Here is a 3,073-nt window from a genome sequence, read left to right on the forward strand (position 1 = left end):
CCAGGCTGGCCTCGAACTCAGAAATCCGCCTGCCTCTGCCTCCCAAGTGCTGGGATTAAAGGCGTGCGCCACCACCGCCCTTTTTATTTATTTATTTATTTATTTATTTATTTATTTATTTATTTATTTTTTTGTTATAGCTGTTTTTTATATTTACAAAGCCAAACAGATTCCTGGGTTCAATATCAGCCTGGAACAGATCAAGGTTAAGCCCAGGTGTTTTGGAAATGGTAATTTCAGGACTGGGTTGCACCCACCTAGTTTAGCATCTGTGCTTAACAGAGGCAGGCAGATCTCTAAGTTCTTCTGCAATATTAAAAGAAAATGTCTACTTGTTTTCTGCCAAGAATCAGGTGTGTGGTTAGGTATTCACATTTTTAAGATAATCACAAGGAAAGTTGGAGTAAATGATTGGATTGGTATGTAAAATAAAAGACTGGACTCTGATCTCCAAGAGATGACCTACCGAGATAAGTTTTTAGAATAGCAAGAGAGAATTTCTTGTAGAAGATTCTCATGGAGAGCTGCTTGAAGATCTCCAGAGAGGCAGATCAGATAAAAATGGGCACAGAACAGAATGAACGAAGGGTGGTAAACTGTTTCCAGCAGAGCATAGGTTGTTACCTTGTAGTGATGAATCAACTGCCTTCCCTTTATTTTAGATGCTCCCAGATAGCCCTTCACTCAGAACACTCCTTCTAGCCCAGGATTGGAACTTGGCAACAGAGGAATATTTTTATGCCACTAAATTTTTAATCTATATCAGAACTTATAGGAAAGGTCTCATTTATGTTAACATCCAAAGCAATGCCAATACTAGCTTCTACCCAACTATTTTGATTTATGGTTCTTATGGAAGTGTAATTAAAGACCATGTTGATCAGCGATGTGAGACCTAGGAAAAGTAATGGGTTTGAACAGTGCTCTTAACCACTGAATGATCCCTGCATGCCAACTAACCCACTTTCAATAAAATAAAATAAAGTACTGTCTGTACAAGAGATATTAGATCTTCAAGGACCAGCTTTGAGGAAAGCTACAAATGGTTAATGGAGCTTGCTGAAAAGAAGCTATGTGTGCTGCAAGTGACAGAGCTGGAGAAGTGGGAGTACCTAAAACCTTGTGGTTAAGGCAATTTCACCATAATCCCAAGATGCTGAACTGGAAGTTATAAGTTCTGTTGTTTTCACTGTTAAATTTTGGTCTCATTTGGTCAGTTCATTTTTTCCTNTGTTCTGATTATTTCTGCTAAGGATCATTTCTTTTGTGACATTGGATTTATGAAAGATAACAATCTCTCTTAAGCATATGGTACAGTGTGGACAGATATAAAGTAGTTTTGACTTCTATGTGTTCAACTGTCTTTGACTTCTATGACTTCAACTGTCTATGTTGAAAAAACATGTGACAGTTAAATGAGAATGGCTCCCATCGACTTATATGTTTCAATACTTATTTTTTAGTTGGGTGGACTGTATTCAAGGAGCACAGGTGTGGCCTTTTGGAAAGATGTGTCATATGGGTGCATATTCAGGTTTTAATATCTTCTGACCATGCTCACTTTGCTAGCTACCTCTTGTCTCAGGTTCAAAATATGAGCTCTCAGCTCTACCGGATGTCATGTGTTTACGCTGCCACTATTGACTCTAATGCTTTGGAACTTTAAGCCCAAAATGATCCCTTCAATTATAATTTCTTTTGTCTATGGTGTGTTTTATGATATCAATAGAAAATAAATNTACAAAAGAGTTGCATGGAAAATCAGAACACAGAAAACCATCACTTCTAACTTCAGAAAACAGGGAGGAACACTATTCCAACTATCTCTAGGGCACTATGATCTGTTCCATGCCGTTGAAATTATCAGCAATTCCAAGATTGACAATTATATATTTCTCTGAAAAAGCAATCATTTTAAGAACATTCTCCTTTACTTATAACCCAACCAATACCAAATAATTTTTCAACTCCATCTAATGTTGAAGATGCATGTAAAGAATTGAGGCCCAAAAGCATAGGATTACATACATACTACTCCTTCTTTTTTTGACAGCTCCTTATTTTTTTATTGAATATTTTCTTTATTTACATTTCAAATGTTATCCCCTCTCTCAGTTCTATCCTTCCAATTCACTATTCCCTACCCTTGCCCCTGCTTCTTTGAGGGTGTTCCTCCAACCACTCACTCCTGCCTCCCTGCCCTGGCACTCACTTACACTTGGGCATTATACTACTCTTTATTACACATTCAATAAATGTTGTAAATTATGGTATATTTAATGAATCAAGTTTGGATGGCATTCTAAATAAGGCCCTCTCTCAAAAACAGCAACAATGATAAACATCACAATTATATTTTTAAGGGCCTGTGAAGAACTATTTTTTATTTTCTGTTCCAAATTAATCCTAAAGNTAAAGTTTGATTAATTCTATATTGTTAATAATGGTGTTTTCTCTAATCATGTCCCAAGTTAAAGGCCAAATTGTCATTTTGACTTGTTTTTCCTCTATAATCTTGAGAATTACACAGTATAAATTGCTTTGACTGTTCATGGTATGTTTTTAAAACTGCAGATTTTAATTGTATTACTAACTGCAAAGCAATTCCAGTTTGTGATAATTAGTATGCATCTTACCCTTGAATTTGACTACAAAAAGTTTCTCTGTTTGTACTCTGGCCTGAATATCTCTCCTAATTCAGAGGAGAATGCAAGATTGACCTTGAAATAAAACACATTTTAACATCACATCATTTTGGTCATTTCTTCCTGGTTCTTGACAGTGTAAACATATCTACCCTTTTAAAAACTAGGNCTTTTTGAAATGGGTTATATTATGGAAGTGACTATGGAGACCAGTGTGGCTGAAATTCAGGAATATGAATTTGCCTCCAAACTTCTGGGATTGATAGCACATACTACCATGCTTGGCAATATTTATTTTGAACATGATTGTAAGGTACTGATTCTAAACACCTGAAATGACTGTAAGAATTATTGCATTGTCCCAATTCTTCAGTGCTTTCATTATCTTAGTTATTCATTTTGTTTTTCTTTTCCTCTCTATCTTCTCT

The 3,073-nt window shown here is 35.8% G+C and overlaps 1 protein-coding gene across 1 annotated transcript in view; it reads left to right on the forward strand.

Annotated features, from left to right (window-relative positions):
* Positions 1 to 2,812: 2,812 nt before the first annotated feature.
* LOC110287976 (zinc finger protein 239-like) overlaps positions 2,813 to 3,073 on the forward strand; it is a gene marked incomplete at its 5' end in the record, with an annotated part of 7,618 nt that continues 7,357 nt past the window's right edge. Inside the window, one exon of the mRNA XM_021154449.1 lies at positions 2,813 to 2,958. Coding sequence (XP_021010108.1) covers positions 2,813 to 2,958 — 146 coding nt within the window. The remainder of the gene's footprint in view (positions 2,959 to 3,073) is intronic.

This window comes from Mus caroli, unplaced genomic scaffold, assembly GCF_900094665.2.
Source record: "Mus caroli unplaced genomic scaffold, CAROLI_EIJ_v1.1 scaffold_18977_1, whole genome shotgun sequence".
Lineage (NCBI taxonomy): Eukaryota > Metazoa > Chordata > Mammalia > Rodentia > Muridae > Mus > Mus caroli.